Source organism: Pholcus phalangioides, unplaced genomic scaffold, assembly GCF_987345545.1.
Source record: "Pholcus phalangioides strain wild (caught in Gottingen) unplaced genomic scaffold, Ppha-v1.0 ptg000009l_1, whole genome shotgun sequence".
NCBI classification, from domain to species: domain Eukaryota; kingdom Metazoa; phylum Arthropoda; class Arachnida; order Araneae; family Pholcidae; genus Pholcus; species Pholcus phalangioides.
In genome coordinates this window covers 15,839,283-15,856,813 of record NW_028301602.1, presented here as the reverse complement: position 1 = coordinate 15,856,813, position 17,531 = coordinate 15,839,283, and the positions used below count along the sequence as shown (strand labels likewise).

General features: G+C 36.6%; 1 protein-coding gene across 2 annotated transcripts in view; it reads left to right on the top strand.

The window, feature by feature from the left end:
* The first annotated feature begins 3,874 nt into the window (after nt 1-3,874).
* LOC149082096 (uncharacterized) overlaps nt 3,875-17,531 on the top strand; it is a 49,270-nt gene continuing 35,613 nt past the window's right edge. The window contains exons 1-2 of one of the 2 annotated variants that reach the window (XM_089235609.1): nt 3,875-4,313; nt 4,791-4,861. In XM_089235609.1, the coding sequence (XP_089091735.1) occupies nt 4,846-4,861 (16 nt within the window). In that variant the 5' untranslated portion in view covers nt 3,875-4,313; nt 4,791-4,845. The remainder of the gene's footprint in view (nt 4,314-4,790; nt 4,862-17,531) is intronic. The other variant, XM_089235610.1, reaches the window with a different exon arrangement.

Below are 17,531 nucleotides of genomic sequence, written 5' to 3'. Positions count from 1 at the left end.
CTTAATAAGGCCTATATAAGATAGAGAGGTCGGTTTCCTTTCATGTCATTACCACAAAAGCATGGAGTCCTAAAAACTTCTCGGACCGAAACAAAAAGGAAAAACAGAAAATACCTGAGAGAGAAAAATTTCTTTTAATTATAATTATCCATGTTAACACAAAAAAATGTTTTGTTTTTTTCCTCCTGTACGTCAGTCAATGACCTCCGTGTGGTTAGTTTTGAAAAGAAAATAGTTTTTCATCACCTATTGATGTATCTGTTAGGGTAAATGGGATCGATCCGGTTATACAGGGTGTCCTATAAGTGCTAATGCGACCGCTACCTCATCAACCGTTCGTCGTAGAGGTATAGTTTCAATTTGAAAAGTGCGCAAGGTACGCTGGTACATCACCTCAATGTTTTATTACTCTCTTGTAATAAAACTTGATCAAGTGCTCGAATTTCGAAAAACTCTTTCTCAGTTAGTCTTTGCGTCAAGAAATAAAAAAATATCCGATCAAATTTCATTATCTTCAACGGTTTAGGCTCGGCGTAATTTCTATGTTACATTTGGATCCCCCACCCCTGCCCCTTATGAACCCCATCTGGGGTCGAATTTCGAAAAACTCTTTCTGTGTTAGTGTTTACGTCATGAAACAAAATTTATGACCACAATTCATGAATTTCAGCGGTTTCGGCTCTATGTTGAATCTGAAGTCCCCTTCTCCCCCCCCCCCCCCCTACTGGTCGAATATCGAAAAATTCTTTCTTAGTTCGTCTTCACGTCCTTAAATAAAATTCTGAAAAATTTCATGGATATGGATTCAGCGGTTCCGGCTCCGCGGGATTTCTCTATGTCGTTACCTTTGAACCCTCTTATGGCCCCCTTCAGGGGTCGAATTTCGAAAAACTCCTTCTTAATTAGCCGTTACGTCATGAAACAGAACTTCTGGTCAAATTTCATGAATTTTTCGGTTTCGGCTGGACGGGATTTCTCTTTGTTAAATTTTAACTCTTCCCCCCCCCCCCATTTAGGAGTCGAATATCGAAAAACCTTTTCTTAGTTCGTCTTTCAGTCATGAAAGAAAACTTCTGACTAAATTTCATGAATATACCTTCAGTGGTTTCAGTTTGTTATTTCTCTATGTTGCTTTTGAATAGGGTGACCATACGTCCCGTATTTCCCGGGACAGTCCCGGCATTTTCTATTTTTCTGGCCGTCCCAACTTTTTGGCAAAAGTGTCCCGTTTTTTACGCGAAGCCTACTTAAATTTTTATTCCTTATTGTCAAATATTGAAATTATTTTTCAACTCATAAGTTATATTATGATAATTACAACTATAAATAATAATATTAATCTCCCACATTTGTCTTGGTGGACGTTTTATCTCGTGGAATTCATTTTAATCCACTGCAATTTGCAGTAATGCTTCATTTCCCGCCATATTATTTTACCCGTAATTTAAGCAATATTTGGCAACTTTGTACAGTTTTGGTGATAATTGGCAGTGTCCGTTATTTGGAATCCCAATTTCCCGTATTTCTCTCGAGGTAATATGGTCAGCCTACTTTTGAACCCTCTTATAACCCTTTAAGGAGTTAAATTTCAAAAAAAAATCCTGCTAACTTAGTTTTTAAGTCATGAAATAAAACTTCTGACCAAATTTCAGGAATATAGCTTCAGCGGTTTCGGCTCGGCGTAAATTCCCTATGTGAAAAAAAAACATCTTTTGATCCAATTGGGGGTCGAATTTCAAAAAAACCTTCGTAGGGAGTCTTTGTGTCATGAAATAAAACTACTGACCAAATTTGATATTTATAGCTTCAGTGATTTCGGCTCGGTGATGATGAGTCAGTGAGTAAGGGTATGTTATTTTATATACAAGGTGGACAAAAGCTCCGTACAAACTTTAAAAATTCATAAAAACCGGAAAAATAACCGAGGTAAAAAACGGTTTGCAGGGTTAGCATCGATAGGTCACGAAAAGTTATTGACAGGAAAAAAACAGCCGATAGGTGAAGCTGACGTACACAACTCAAAAAAAAGGTACCCAAATCGTTTATTATAGCTGTATGTGTTCCACATGACCACCACCACAGGGGATAACACATTGCAGGCGAGTCACAAATCCAGTAACAGCAGAGTGCAGCAGGTCCGGATCTATACATGGGGCGTCTCGGCGGATCGCATCTTTCAGTTCCGACAGATTGAATGGACCAGATCGATACACCCGGGACCGTACCGCTCGTACCAGCGCCACCTATCCGCTGTTTTTGAGGTTTTTTTTTTTCCCTGTCTCAAAACATTCCCGTGACCTGGCGATGCTAACCGTGCAAACCGTTGTTTATTTCGGTTATTTTCTGGTTTTTATTAATTTTTAAAGTTTCTACGGACTTTTTGCCCACCCTGTATATATAGATGTACAGTAATTTGCTGTTTTTTGCAAATAATCTGGGTATTTATACTAAGTTATTAGACAATTATATGTACATTATTTACAGTGCTGGAACCTCCGGTCATGGTCCTCCTCTTCGTAACCAAAAAGTTTTTTGTCTGGAAAAGGCTGGTACCTGATACTTTCGGTATTTTGATATCTCACTTAATTGTTGGTATCATGACTCTCCCAGTGTTTAGAAGAGATTATATTAGCCAGCTTTTGAACAAAACCATGCATAGTTGGCATCCCAGTATCACTTCTTATATTTCTGTTTCCTAATGTGTGTGTGGCCACTAGAATAACTACCGATAATAACGATAATTATTTATTAATTTACAACAAGAACGCCTTCACCAAGTTTATGCCAGATGTTTCATTAATAAATTTAAACTTTATAAATTTTCTCAAATTTTAGTTTTTTTTCAATATTTTTTCAAGATTATTCGATTGACACGCTCGTCTGGATGGAGTGCAGTCGCGAACTGAGTAGCATGTAAAGGTCACTTTCGATGGGCGACGTCAGACGTCCTTTGTCGTCGGACACATTGTCGGCAGTGGCCGCTCGCGTAGCTTGCCGCATGTTGTCACTGCCAGTGGACTACCGGCCTTACCCGTGAATGTGTTTGTTGGGCAGGTAAGGCACGACGGTTTTGACATCGTTGTTATTTTCTTCAAAAAATTTCCCCCTCCTTACTTGGATTCTTCCGAGATTGGACACAGTGTAAACAGGTCTTAATCAATTCTTCTACCTTAAATATTGTTGGATGTTTTTATAATGCAACTAATACTCCAATTGTAAAAACTGCTGAATTCCCCTTAGTGCAAAAAATTTTATACAATCATTATTGTATATGCATAAACAGTTAACTCTTCAGCAAAAGTAGTTCAAAATGGAGGAAAAAGAAAGGTAAATTTATGTAATTTGTTTATCTCTATTTATAAGTTTCTTCAGTGCAAAAACCTAAAATTCGTTTATAACGAAAAGTCTGTTATATATAACGACAGTTTCCCTATAATTGCAAACTATCTTTATAACGAACTTGTACTGTACAAAACTCTTAAACAACACCTGTTGGTGGTACGTGTGTTCAGACTTATAGAACAAAAAATTAGGAAGCCCAATTGGTAAACGCGTTATCCCATCCGGAAAACAGACCCAGCCTCCAGCGCTGGGTCGCAATAGATCTCGCAATAGATAAAATGGAAATCCCGACTATTATAGTACCTGTTGGCGAGTCCGGGATTTCCGCTTGTTTTTAGTATTTTATTTCATGTTAATGTTATTTTTCCCACACATGGGAACGTAATCGTATCCTATACACGAGCGAAAACATCGATTCGACGACTTGTCCTTCAAGCGTCGCGCCATCTACCGTCAGGAAGAACCGACAATCAGGGAGGCATCTTGACGTCACACGGAGAAAAGGTAAGCATTTCTCTCCTTGTTTTTATCTTTATTATTCTCTAGTTGGGGATTGGCTGCATCAAGCGAGCACCGCGACCAGAGATTTTCACAGGAACAGAACACACAAGTGCTCTCTCACTCTCTTTCTCTCTGGAACGTCTGTGAAATACCCGTCTTAATTCTTAGAAGAAGTCATAAGGTAGAGGGAAAAAGATTATTACGTATGCGCGGTTATGATTTATTTCTGAATCATTTTCGAAATCTTTTTGAGCCTCTTTCGCGCGGTCACACTTCCTATATATTATTCGCTGAAGAGTGAGTGATATTATTATTGCTCTCAAAACTCTGAAAGCGCTCTCGACTCGTAAAGTTAGTTGGAACTCATTATTATTGTTTTTTTTTTGGATCTCGGAAGTGTACTCGTGCATTGTTGTGCGGTGGAAGAAAGGATTTGCTTGCCCGTAACTGCCCTTTTTTCTGAGTAGAAGGTGAGTGACCGGATTCTTAAGACCTTTCATATTTTTTCCAGTTTTTGTACATTGTGTATAATTTTGAATGATAAAATTATTATTGCATATAGAAGATAATTTCATGTTATCCATGATGTGAGTTTTAAAAAAATGCGTTTTAAATTTAATTTATAATATAAATTATTATATAAAGTTTCTGTAAAACCTCCCATATTCGAAAATTCCAATGACCAAAATATTTTTTTCTTTTCCATGAGCATATTTAAACATGCGTACGGATCAAATGAATGTGTTCGAGGTCAGTGACCAATCCATTGAAACTAATAGAGGATGTTGATCATTGTGAAAATTTGCTCGTTTTATTCATACAATTTCACAAGAATTCAAGAAAAAATATTTTAGTTAATTTTTTTGCAGATTTTGTTGGATTTAAAATTAAATGACCTAAGTATTCATACTAAATCATTAGATATTATTTACGTGCATTATTTACAGTCCCGGCATCTGCGGTCACTTCATAACGAAAAAGCTTTTTGTCAAGAAAACGCTGATGCCTGATCCTTTAGGTATGTTGATGACTCTGACAATATATACAGTCGAATCCCGTTTTAACGAATACCGATATAGCGAAAATCTCGTTTTAACGAACACTTTTCTAATTCCCCCAGATAAGCTTACATAGGAACAATGCATAAACTTATAATTCCTTTTTAACGAAATTTCGTTGTAGCGAAGTGATTTCTCCGGTCTCTTGGAGTTCGTTATAACGGGATTCGACTGTATTCTGACTCTTCGATTCGAGTGTTTGGAAGAGATTGAAAAAAAAATTAATATAAATCTTTGGTCACTGACTTATACATATTATTGCAGTTATTACAGTACATTACATATGCCTTGTAGGCCGACACAACACCACCGTACAGATAATATAGAATATTTCTGGTGCTGCCAAAAGTGCATGTCATCGTGCATAAATATACTTCATGTGACTACATCATACTATACATTCACTATTTACCTCAAGTGAAATATTCTTCATCATCATTTCTTACGTATCGTTATTATCATTTTCATATCGCATCAATCGCATCACTATTAACATGTTGTTTCTTACTCATCATGCGGTGACTTTATCATCATTTTTCAAATAGTGCATCATATTATCACGTATAATTAGTTAGCATCAATTATCATCAGTATACGATATCCATAAATTCCTGGGGAGATAGCTGTTAATTTCCCAGGGTAAAGAAGGGCTTCCATCTACATTTATTTTCAATAATTTTCACCATTTTGGAGATGGTATGATGGGACTCTTGAGTTGTCATCATTCCTATTCTCTTATACCAACCATGGCTTCAATGCACTACTACAATTGACCACTTCACGTACAAGGTATTTTGGCACGAAATTTGGATTATCTCTGTTTAACGAATCGGCGATAAATATGGTAACCTTGTCCTAACCAAAATTTTAACGATGGAATATTTTTTAAAACGTTAAAGTTATTCAAATAAAATTTCAGCTTGAAAAGAAATCATGAATACGTGCTGAAAGTATCACGCATAAAATAAATATACGGTAGAAACTCTTTTTTGGGTCTATAATAATGTGAATTAATATGCTTATAGTATAAAACCTCCATAAATAAAATGATCGAAAAGACAAAATAAATTTTTGCATTGCATACAGTATACAAATTGGTCGAAGGGGTGTCTATTCAGGGAATTCATTAACAAAAGATCCATATAATTTTTTTTCGCAAACTTACATAAATCTAGCAAAAATTAGCTTGAATATTATTTGCTCCAATTATTAATTAAGTTTTATTAGAATTTTGAAAATAAGCTAAAATTTTATCACTCTCAGCTCTATATTTAAAGCCCCATATTTTGCCAATTTTACAGCTCTACGGAGATATTTACTCATATACGAAATAAGATCTGAACCCAGTTCGTATAAAGGAAGCTCAGGACCGTCTTAATTTATGGGCTCACCTGAGCACATCTCAGAGACCTCTAATAACCATGCATAGTAATTAACATCAGTTCTATCAGACTTTTAATGGCAGAACCACCTTGTATATTTCTCTACCCGATAGCCCAGGAGAGAAAGATACTGTTGAGATGGACCTGAAAGGAGTTTCTATAATATATATATATATATATATATATATATACATTACGATAAATGTGATAAATGCGGTTGTTATGTGTGTAACAACTAGTCACATTATATGCATATTTAACAATCATTTTGGTAAGTTTGATAAGTTTCCCCTAAATCAATCACTTTTACCGGCGATTAGGCATAGTACCTAAACGTCGTTTATAAATTTAATAAATACTGAAAAAAATTATCACTTCCGCCCGTGATTAAGCATAATACCCAAACGTCACGTCGTTGGTGAACATGGTAAATCGTACTATATGATATTGCCTATTATGCATGATAATCCATATATGTATTGTTTCATTATATCGGGGTACGATCATAAAATTCGTTATTATTATATCTGGGTGTGACTGTCAGGCCCGTCATTTAGGGAGGGGGGCAGGGAGGGCAACGGCCCCCTCCGTCTTTTGAAAATACACTAAAAATGGTGTATATATATACACAAATATATATATACATACATCGAGTACATGTGCTTTGTCCCCCCCCCCCACCCGGAAAAAGTTGAAATGACGGCCCTGAGATGGCTGTATTCATCCACACATTTTAGACTTATTTCGAACTTTTTTCATACCTATCGCACTCACCAATTGCGCTAGGGTATTATGCATAATCATAGATAAAGGGGATAAACTTCAAGTGTTTATCAAATTTACCAATGGCACGGTTATTATGCGTAATTGCGAGTAAAAAGGTGATGTTTTCAGAATTTTTTAAATTTACCAACGACGCTTGGGCATTATGTGTATTCCCCGGTAAAAGTAAAAGCGATAAATATTTATCGAACTTTATACCGGTTATTATGTGTAATAACCTGTTGCACGCGTGCGTGCGTGTAATTTTTTCAGCACTTATTCATGAATTTTGTTGTGCAGAAATTTTATATAAAACTTTTTCATGATACTGCAAAATATGCATCGTATGAAAATCTTTAGCCAAAATTAATCCGAGAAATAGTATCATGGTATGGAAATGACATGGAATGTTCAACAATGCTCTCAAATTTCGATCACAGTAATGTACTTAAAGTACAATATAAAGTACTTAATTAATGCATTTTGCGACCTTCTGCATAAACTTATAGTTTACAGTTAGCTCATAAAGTGTCTTTAATGTAGGAAAACTCAAACACACACATCGTATCCGAAAACAATCAAAATTGTTTTCTACGTGTGCATATTTCAGCAAATGCGTGATGGCTGAGAGTGATGACCGTGAGGTCAATGACCAAATAAATGGTGCAAATACTGTGTGAGCAAATTAGTTTGAATTTATGAAATTTTCTAACTGAAGAAGAAGAAAATTTCTACTACTTTTCTTCATATTCCAGCAAAAATTTAGCCAACATTTTAGCCTCTGCGAAGATATTTATTCTTACCAAAGTGGATACAGCTCCTTTTATTTCGTGTAAGGAAGGTTCTATTACAGGGGCTCTTAACGTATGGGTCGCAAGTCACGGGGATTCCGACATAGGTCGTTCAAAGCCATTAACAGCCGGGGGAATTTTCAGCTATGGGTCTCGCCCCTTCAAATTCACAGGGCTTCCGAGAAGGGACGTACGGATTTAATTAAAGCCGAGGGTTTTTGAGCTATGGGTCGCGATCTAAACTTGATTCGGTGGAGCTTGCGAGATGGCCCGTTAAAATCCACTTACAGACAGGGATTCTGGAGCTATAGGTACAATATATAATGTCTTTATTTGCGGGGGCTCGCTGATAAGTCGTACGAATCCACTTACAGTCCGGTTGTAAATGAACTTATTGCGTCACTCTGGTTTCACTAAATTTGAAGAACAAAATTCTCATGGATTGCAAAGCAAACCTTGTTGATTATTTTGAGTCGCAAACCGAATGTTGTTGTGGTTTACTCTGGGTCGTGGTAAAAAAAAGGTTAAGAACCTCTGACGTAATATTTACTGTTTTGAATATATGTGTCACGGGAAATGTGATAAATCAATAATTATGCATAATCGCCGATAATTATCCGTGATCCCCCAATACTCTCGGTAAGTTTGATAAATTTTACTGTATTTATCACTTTTACCAGCGATATGCATAACTCCCAAATGAAGTTATAAAAATATTAACCAAAAATATTAAATTAGATGAAAATAAGTGTGAAGAAGATAGAGAAAAAATTAAAATCTTCTATATCATTTCTTGGCTTTCATCATGTTGCTGGTGAGTTTTGCTGGTTTCGTGTTGTTGTTGTAGGTGCTGCCATATCTGTCTTCCATGTTTTCAAGTGGAGATGGTTAAATTCATGACTTTTTATATTGTTTGTGTGTTACTGCAAAAGCCCGAAATTCTCCAATTCGCGAAGTGGCCATCTCCGTCGCGAATCAGTCGCACTTCGGGCTTTGGCATTAACATAAGTATCGCGTTCATGGTCTGCCTGCTCTCTGCGTGGACATTTTTCAAATGGGGCATTAAAAAAGACATCCTACGTGAAGTTCGTGTAAAAATGTCCGCAAAATTTTAGACATTCATTGACGGCTTATCTTATTTATCAATACGGGCTGGGAATCTTACATAATTACCAGTAAATATGATAAATGCAATATTATAAAATTTACTAAAATAGTAGGGATTATGCATAATCAGCGGATTTATCTAGAGCCCCTTCCTTCCAGGGGTATGCGGCTGGTGTAGACGTACCAGCTCCCCGTGTTTTTGGGGAGTCGCATTAACGATGATCATAATTTATTTCATAAATGCTGTTTTCAAAACATCTGGATTGAATTTTTAATAAATTCTGAATTTTCATAAATTCTGTAATTATGAATTTTCATAAATTCTGGAACTCTAAATTTTCACGAATTCTGGCGTTATAAATTTTCATAAATTCTGCAATTCTGAATTTCCATCAATCCTGAAATTATCTTTTTAATTTATTCTGATTTTTCATGGGTGCTGGAATTATTTCTTTCATATATCATGAATTTTTTCGGGTGTGCTATAAATATTTCTTGCATTTATTCTGAATTTTCATTACATTCATTTTCTGAGTGTTTGATTCTTTCCCTCTCTCGCAGAAGGAAAAATTGGCACAATGGAGCAACCCCCCCACCCCAAAATATTTTTCCATATTTTGCCAAAATTGGCAAAATATGGGGCTTTAAATATAGAGCTGAGAGTGGTAAAATTTTAGTTTATTTTCAAAATTCTAATAAAACTTAATTAATAATTGGAGCAAATAATATTCAAGCTAATTTTTGCTAGATTTATGTAAGTTTGCCAAAAAAAAATTATATGGATCTTTTGTTAATGAATTCCCTGAATAGACACCCCTTCTACCAATTTGTATACTGTATGCAATGCAAAAATTTATTTTGTCTTTTCGATCATTTTATTTATGGAGGTTTCATACTATAACCATATTAATTCATATTATTATAGACCCAAAAAAGAGTTTCTACCGTATATGTATTTTATGCGTGATACTTTCAGCACGTATTCATGATTTTTTTTCAAGCTGAAATTTTATTTGAATAACTTTAACGTTTTAAAAAATATTCCACCGTTAAAATTTTTTCAATTGAAGCCGAATTGATCCTGGTAACATTACCAGCAATAATCTTTAGATAATCGAAAAAAATAATAATAATAATTCTTGAAAATAGGTGACAATTTCCGAAGGTTGCGCAATTTCAAACGTGGCAGTTATAATGCGTATCAGGAAAATTTTAAAAGCCGCTTAAAGGGTTATTAAGTATCAAAAATGCTGAATTATAAAATCTTCAAACTGATTTCCAAAGTACTATTCAAGCATCATTTATAAATTTCTTTTGTTTCAATCTGGAATTATGTGGCTGCGTATTTGAATAATTATTTATCCATTTGGAATTATGGACTCGATCTAAATGTTAGATTCAGAGTTAAAATCTCATTATATCCGTATGTAATAAGCACTTCATCCAACTTTTTGAAGAAATCTTTGAGCGATTCTTGAGAATTTCAAAGATTTGTTTTTTGGTACTAATTCAATTACCATTACTCGGACTATATTATCCCCTTAAAAGTCACTTTTAACAATTATCTCTCGAATTTTAATCCCTCAAGATTTAAGACTCAATTAATTTTGTCCTCGATTCTTCCTAATGCAAATAATTATACTTCCTAATACCAAAATATAATCGTATAACAAGATCTATCAGAGAATGTTTTTTTTTTTGACGTGAATACATCTTTTAAATCATCTGACGATACAGGGTGCATTCTTAGAAAGTTGCGAAACGAAATAGTTCAAACGCTCATGTGTATCTCAGGAAGTATTTGAAACATATCTGCGTCTTTGATGTCTGGGGGTGGATCTCGATAAGATAAATCCGATGGTACTACTCCGGTTTCAATACCTCTTTCGGTCTGGGCACCAGGCTAGCGGTCCGCATTGGTAACAGAATTGTTGTACGCTATATCTCGAGAGGTTCACAACGCAAATAGAAGCCAATGCTGTCGTCTGATAGATATTTTTAAGACAAATCTAACGGCATCTCTTTGGTTTTGTTACTTCTTCCGGGCCGTGGCCCGCTTTTGTAATGAACCTGTTTTACGCTATATCTTGGGAGGTTCACAACAGAAATAGAATGGTTTCCAATTGATTAATATAGTGATTTATAGTGGTTCCCAACTTCGAGGCGCGAATACGAGCCGATCTCCTTGTTAAAAAGTCTCGCCATGAGGCCTACAACGGTAGAAATATCCAATCGTTAAACTTCACTCACAAATTGAAGTATAGATGGCATCACTAAACACACAAAACACCAGATACGCACAGAGACTGTTAGGTACCCACACACACTTCCGGCACAACTCAATCGGATTAAATTGCCCATGGCGATAGATCGGAGTTGTGCTTGGACGAAAGTAAGAAAGAACGCAAGAATAGAAGCCAATATTGTGTCGTTCGATAGATATTCTCGAGACAAATCCAATGACATCACTTTGGTTTTGTTACCCTATCCGGTCTGAACACGGGCTCGAGGCCCGTATTTGTAACAAAACTGTTTTACGATATATCTCAGGAAGTTAATAACCCAAGTAAACGAAAATAGTATCGTCAGTTATACGTTTCAAAGACAAATCCGATGATACTTAGTTCACATCCAGTCAGTACCCACCACGCGCTTCAATGCAAAAAGAACATTTTCATGTCAAACCTTGCAGCCGTACCTATGGCACAGCCTTCTACAAAAAAAACATAGTATTGTGAAAACATAGTATGTATAGGAAATCGAAATCACTCTTGTCTGAAAAACTACAGAAAAATCTATAGTAAATTTCAACGATGGATTTTCTTGTAGAGTTCTTTTTCCGATAATATTTCATTCATTCATGCTTGGGACGTACGGTACTACGCTACCTACGTTCTACCTACCGAACAAAGGATGATTCTGAAGTCGATAACTCCAATAAGATGTCGTGTTATATCACCTACATATCTCTTACTTTCAACAAGAAATATCGTAGATGGTTTTTTTTATTTTTGTTTTTTTTGTGTGTTAACACTCTGTTTTATGTTTTCTTACCCGATAGACCACCCGCGATGGATTTCTTTCATTTTCGTGACGTATAATAATCGATTTTTTCCCCGTCAGAACTGGAATTCGATTCTTTGGCCGTCAAAGATCAAATTTTGGGATTCTGATGGTTTTCTATCACGCAATAAAAAAATCGTAGACATCCATATTTAACAGATTTATAACATCGCTGAAACTCATCGCTTCGATTTTCAGTAATCCGTACCGATTCCAATCAACTTGTTGTACAATACAGCACAATACAAATACAACTCTACACCAGGCAAAAAAAAATGCCCAACGAGGTGTCGGTAATCATGTTCTGTGATGCCCGAAAGCCCACCAACATTTCGTGTGGGTCGCGAGTGTCCATATTTTTAGCATCTTAAGATCATATAGTGGTGTCATCGCATAGGGGTTCTGTCACTATTAATATTAGCCCTTCAATACCAATGTTATTTTGATTAGTTCCTTTAATAGTTCGACAACATTAATTTACGACAATGGTTCTCAACCGGTGTGTGCTGCATAAGAATGCAAAAGTATAATCATTTTTGAAAATACTGTCGCACCCGCTTAATTGAATAGCGGATAAAATCCTCTGGGAAAGAAAATTATAAAGTTTCCCGCTCTATGAATAAGTTCAGCAACTTTTACCCGTATAACCAAATATTGTGATTCACATGACAACTGGTAATACACATTAACCACACTGTGTGTGTGTGTGTTTATAACACTTTTATTAGATAAAGCATTTGGAACTAATGGCAAATACGTCGTCGAGTTTAAGACTTGAAAAAAAACCTAGATTTCAGAGTTAAAAACTCACCTCGAAGTACCTAAGTTGTCTTCAGTACGTACGTTTAATTATTATATTTTTGTTCTCTGTCGAGTCCATAGAAAGAGCTAGCTTTCGTAATGAAAGGTAACGATCTTAGGTGTTGGGATCGTCGTAATTCAATGTAATTTTCGTTTCATTTCTTAGCTGGATTTATTCCAGTAGATTCTTAGAGCAAGTAGCTTCTTCTTGCTCTCGAAGAAGTGCCAACGCCTTGATAATTTTTGAAAAATTGCGACACCACGAACAAACATACATAATAATGTCATAAAATCCATATTTTTCAGTTTGAATGTTTAAAGCGCCATCTGTCGGCATTGTCTCAGGAATTCGTTTCCGTTTTCATCCCTTCGCGTCATCTAGCGTCGGTTTTTGATTTGTTCCAATATACAGAAGAATATTCATTTAAAAAACTATTTTTCTCGCATTATATGCATGAGCAATTTCCTATCCAAAACTTTGTTTTCGCCGGCTCAACTGCTCATTACTTTATTAATATTACCTTTAACGTAATTTCCGCAAAAATTCACACCTCCATAGAAATAGCACAGTATATACAGGGTTTAGCCCATACATTCGTAAATACCAGTTCAAACATTCATAAAAAAATTGAAGGAATCGGTGTATTGGTGCATTTGAATTCAGAGAATTTTGCGAAATAGTTACTCTGGAAGAAGGAATTTCTTTGGGGGGAGACAAAAAAAATTAGTTCACATTGTGTCGACAGACAGCACTGCACTAAAGCAAATAACGTAATATGAAAATCATATGTGAGACCGATAAAATTCAGGGAGAGCGATTAATAGCTCATTTCTCAATTTTCTGTTACTGGCACTTGCGTAAGTTTACTATTTTAATGTTGGCCTTGGTTAATATAAAGCACTGTGGGTGAATTTGTTTCACCTCAGCGATGAATCACCGGCTGAAGCGTTACAAACGTTTGGGACACAGAAGAGATCGAAGAAAGATTCAAGTCAAGTCTGTCTTCATCAGCTTTCGTGCAGCATCCTCTAACGACAAAAATTTCAACTAAATTTGTCTCCTACACCAAAAAATAATCCGTCTTCGTGAGGAAACTTTTAATCAAACCGCATTCAAATATACCTTTTCCTTCAATTTTTATGAATTTTTAAAGTATTTACGAATGTTTATGACATCCTGTACTATTATCTAATAATGAAGTATCTAGTAAAAAGCTGGCGCTTAAAGAAAAACTATTGGTTTTCCCCTGCAAATCACTAGATGATGGTTCCGGAGCTCTGATGACGTGTTATTCTGTTTTATCGTGTAAGAAAGAGTCGATGACGAAACGCTTCCAGGCTGACGAACATCAAACAGTTGAATGACATCGACTATTGCTCATCAAAGTATTGATAAATCTTAGAACATACTTAAAATTCATTTTAAGTCTTAGAATGTTATTTCTCAGTTCCAAGGCATCATATTTGACATTTCAATAATATACAGATATAAATTCATATCCCAGAGAAAAAAAAAATCGATATCTTTAAAAGCTTTTACCGGAAAATACAAAAGAAAGAACGTTCGATATAATATGGATTTAATCGATGGAAACAATGAACGTTTTACGCCAGGAGAAGAAAAAAATTCACAGAAGTATTTACGGCTTTCAGGAAAATCTGGAATTTCGAAATCGGAGAGAAGAGGAAAATCTTTTGGAATTCATTTATCTTTCCGCCTGGAATATATTCCTCCCCCCCCCCTCGAAACATCCCAACTTTATTCAGTTTACGTGATCGGGAATCCAAAATTTAAATTATATATTCGGAACAAACAGGAGAAGAAGAAAAAAGTACAGTCAGATCCGAATAATGGGTTCTTGCTCTAGAAATATTCTATGTTAGTGTTTGTGTAGCTTCTCCACATGTTTTTTTTTTTCCTAGGCTCTGTCATGCTTTTTTCAATGTTGAAACTTATTTTTTCCACCTGCATTTTACTCGAAATACAATGTATGTATAACTCTTAAACATTCAGAATAACATCTCACGGAAATCCATTTCCGTATCCTGATAAAAAAAAATAAAATAAAATAGCCTCGCGTGAAAAACATTGATTTTGGAAAAAGATTTTTTGCTTCAAAACCTTTGAAGAATTTTGATGCCCTGTTGTGACAATAGCTGATGCGGACTAAAAGTATCTAAAGGTCGCCTTTACTGAGAGCACCACGCATGAGATAACTGGCGTTTTCAATTAGCTTTGGATAGGGAAACTCCAGAAGGTAATTAACAGGTTAATAAATTTCAGTGTGAGCACCTTTAGTGGCTCTGTAGATGACCAAACGGTACTCGTTCTCTTGCCAAGTGATTAATAGTATTTGAGGTCGAACGCACTTAGCGGGCGCATTTATGGTTTTGCCGCTTGCGGGCTATACGAATTTTGCCCCCTTTTTTCCATTCTTGTCTAATTTTTGTTACTTTGAATTCGTTACCCTGTGCTATAACCAGCTTGGCCTCCCTCCACTCCTGCAAATGCACGTGTGTCTCCAGGTCACTCCCATACTCACGCACTTTTAAGTCACTCTTTTAGTCATTCACGTGTTTGCACATGGTATTGGTCGCTGCACACCCTCTAGGTCACTCTTTTCAGTGCTCATTGACATAGTTTCTCGCTGGGTCCCTTTTCATCATTTGCACCTTTACATATGATCTAGGTCATTCGCATGCTTGCACGCGATCTAAGTGACTCACTGACTTGGTTCCTCGCTCTGTAGGTTATTCTTTTAGTTATTCACATGCTCGCACGCACTCTAGGCCACTGTTCTGGCTATTCACAAGCTTAAGCTTGCACACGCTCTAGATCACTCTGTAGGTCATTCACAAGCTTCCACATGCTCTAAAGTCACTCACTGGCCTGGTCCTCTCACTCTGTAAATAATTCACATGCTTGCTCACGCTCTAAGACACTCTTTTGCTCACTCTCGTGCTGGCAAACTCTCTAGATCGCTTTCTTAGTGACTCACTGACCTACCCCTAGTTGTCTGGGCAGAGATGGATTTATTGAGGATTATACAAATTTTGCCACACTTTTCCCATTCTACTAATTTTCTTGGCCAATCATTTCTCAAAATTTCGACCCCCCCTGAACTTGCTGCACTGGGCTATATTCCGCTAAGCCCTCTTATATACGCCACTGTTTGAGGTGTTAAATCGGCTGCTGCAGACTCATTCAAATCATGTTTCAAATTATGTGAAAGGCGGCTTCACATTGAACTCAGTCCGTATCCAGCGTTTAACACTCGTTACTGATTTCAATTCAATTAGACTAAGCACGCACTGCACCTCATGTTGTGCCTACTACTAAACCGCACATCCACCTCGTAAAGATTCCTCTGAAATTCTTCTACTGAATGAGTACACGTCGGGTTGTGCGCCATCATGCCAAGTTTGTCTCTGAATCATCCCTTTCCTGTGTCCCCGAAGTGCTGTTATTGCTCAACCGTACATGCACCTCGTAAACATTCCTCTGGCGGAGTTCCCAAATAATTGGTACGTTCAGATGCAGTGTGTGCTCGTGCATTGCCATAACGTATTCATGTTGTCTGAGTTATGCGTGTTTCTTGTTGTGCTGGTGCTGCCATCTGTCTTCCATATTTAGAAGTGAAATGGTAAATGATCGAATTTTCATGTTATGTAAATATCGTGTTGAATATCTGCCAGCTCTCTGCGGGGAGACTTTTTTCAAATGGAAGGCTGACTAGCACTCACGCCTGGAAATTGAAGAACTACTCCCAGAAGTGCTGCCATCTGTCTTCCGAGTTTAAAAGCAAACAACTCGGCAGTTTATTTTGCATGTATCACGTACCGTGGGTGAATTTTTTTAACTCCTGTAGGACAGGTTTTTCTATCAACTCAGGTCTATTACCATGTACTACCGAACGAGTTTTTCCGTGAGTGCGTAAGTGTACCTAACAGACCGAGTGCATATATATATATATATATATATATACATAGTGGTATGCGAGAATTTTTTAGTGTTGCCATCTAAAAAAAATGAGGTTGGTTGCTTCTCTGGTTGGCCTCTTTATAGAGAGACGCTGTATAAAATATCAGACTGGCTCGCGTTTGCTGCTTAAGTTGGAAAACCACAGAAAACCAACACTTCAGCCGACAATGGCGTCCCTACGCTGCCAGTCATCGTAACTGCCGCGAAAATCGACTCGAAGCAGCTGTTGGATAAAAACAAACAAACTTAGGAGTAAAATCTCCTATTGACGGCGCAGCATTTTTCATAATCTAAGCATGTGTAATGACTGCAGCCGGTTTTGTTTTTACAGTAAGAAAGCTGAAAAGGCTTTTCTAGCACATGTACATCTATGTACCACGGGTCAGTGAACTGAGAATGTTCAAGATATCTCTGACATTTTTTTTATGTTTAGCCTTATTGTTTTTCAAGGCTTTTTTTTACACAGCGACTGTATTTTATCTCGCCGTATTTCTATATTCATGCGCTGCAGTTTTTTTATGAGTTAGATTGAATAATACGCAGACAATAAAGTGCGAATCTGCACATTGTGACGTCCTAGATTCGGTCCCGACTGCATGCGAGTATTGTATCCAGGTCAGTCTGAAGTGATAAAATAAAAACCGACCGGATGAATAATTTTATTGTTACCTCTCTTGGGTCAGTAAAAATCTTTTTCTTTTTCTTCTTCTCTATGTATGCAGCCCAACTCGGTTGTAACGAC